Below are 1,455 nucleotides of genomic sequence, written 5' to 3' on the forward strand. Positions count from 1 at the left end.
ATCTTTCTCCTATCTCTGCATCTTCCAACTGCCAAACACTCTCAGGTCCTCCTCCCTCTCTTTTGTGAAGAACAATATGAAAGATGCCCCCCACTCCCACCCCAAGAGACAGACTGGCTGACTCTGCCAATCTCAACCAAATAATGGGTTCCTCCTCCCTCTCTATTCACTGAATTTTGAGAGACTTTCTAGGTAGGGCCTAGATTCCCATTGGACTTTCATCTTTTCATAGGAGTTTAAGCATGTATCACTCCATGCTTCCTCAGTGAAACAGGCAAATTTCCAAGGTAGCATTTTGTAGAAGCATTGTCTCTAATCTTTAGGTTGACAACAATTTTAACTCTGTTAAGTTTCTTATGGATTACTCTTATGATCACATTCAAAGGGGCTAGAATAAAATCTGGGAAAGGTATTAGTATACACAAATGTACATCACAATTATTTTGTGATTTTCAGGTATAATATTTATATTACAGAGGATTGGATGAGATTATGATTTATGCACACACACATACACAGAGATCTTGTTTATCACTAATATTTTATCTTTCTATTGCACCATAATTTTTTCATGACATTTTTCACTTCTGCATTCCTCAGCATATAGATCAAAGGATTCAGTAAAGGTGTCCCAATTGTATAAAATACAGCCACCATCTTGTCTATTGGAAAGGTGTTTGGTGGATGAGTATATATAAATATACATGGACCAAAAAATATGACAGCAACAATAAAGTTGGAGGTGCATGTGGAAAGGGCTTTTCATCTTCATTCTGCATTGTGGTTTCTCAGAGAATATAGGATAACAATATAGGACATAAGTAAGATTGTGAAACTCATCATGCAAATGACCCCACTGTTAGAATCAACTAGCAAATTTATTACATAAGTGTCCATGCAGGCAAGTTTCAACAAGGGCTGCAAATCACAGAAATAATGATCAATCACATTGGGGCCACAGAAGGGCAATCTCAAAGCCAGGAAAATCTGTGCTGAGGAATGGATGCAAGATCCCACCCAGGCCAGAGTCACCAACACACCGCAGACTAGCTGGCTCATGATGGTTGTGTATCGCAGGGGCTTACAAATGGCCACATAGGAATCAAAGGCCATGAGGATGAGCACAAATATCTCCATGCAACCAATGAAATGGGCTGCAAAAACTTGAGTCATGCACTCATTGTAGGAAATAGTCTTCTTCTTAGAAATGGCATCTGCAATCAGTCTGGGGGCTGTGGTTGTAGAGAAGCAAGCATCAGCAAAGGACAGGTAGAAAAGGAAAAAGTACATTGGACTCCCAAGTGTCTGGCTTGTTTCAGTGGTCACCACAATAAGAAAGTTTCCCATCAGAGTAATGAGGTAAAGAATCGAGAAGATCCCAAATATTGCCTTCTGTTTGCCAGCATCTTGTGTCAGCCCAAACAGAATGAATTCAGTCATGCTGCCATTATACAT

General features: G+C 39.8%; 1 protein-coding gene across 1 annotated transcript; it reads right to left on the reverse strand.

Moving 5' to 3' along the window:
* Positions 1 to 534: 534 nt before the first annotated feature.
* On the reverse strand, positions 535 to 1,455 carry LOC124959192 (olfactory receptor 4C11-like). The gene is given in 1 exon segment (XM_047517793.1): positions 535 to 1,455. A coding segment is annotated over 1 exon segment (921 nt).

The sequence above is a fragment of the Sciurus carolinensis genome, chromosome 11, assembly GCF_902686445.1.
Source record: "Sciurus carolinensis chromosome 11, mSciCar1.2, whole genome shotgun sequence".
In the NCBI taxonomy this organism is placed as follows: domain Eukaryota; kingdom Metazoa; phylum Chordata; class Mammalia; order Rodentia; family Sciuridae; genus Sciurus; species Sciurus carolinensis.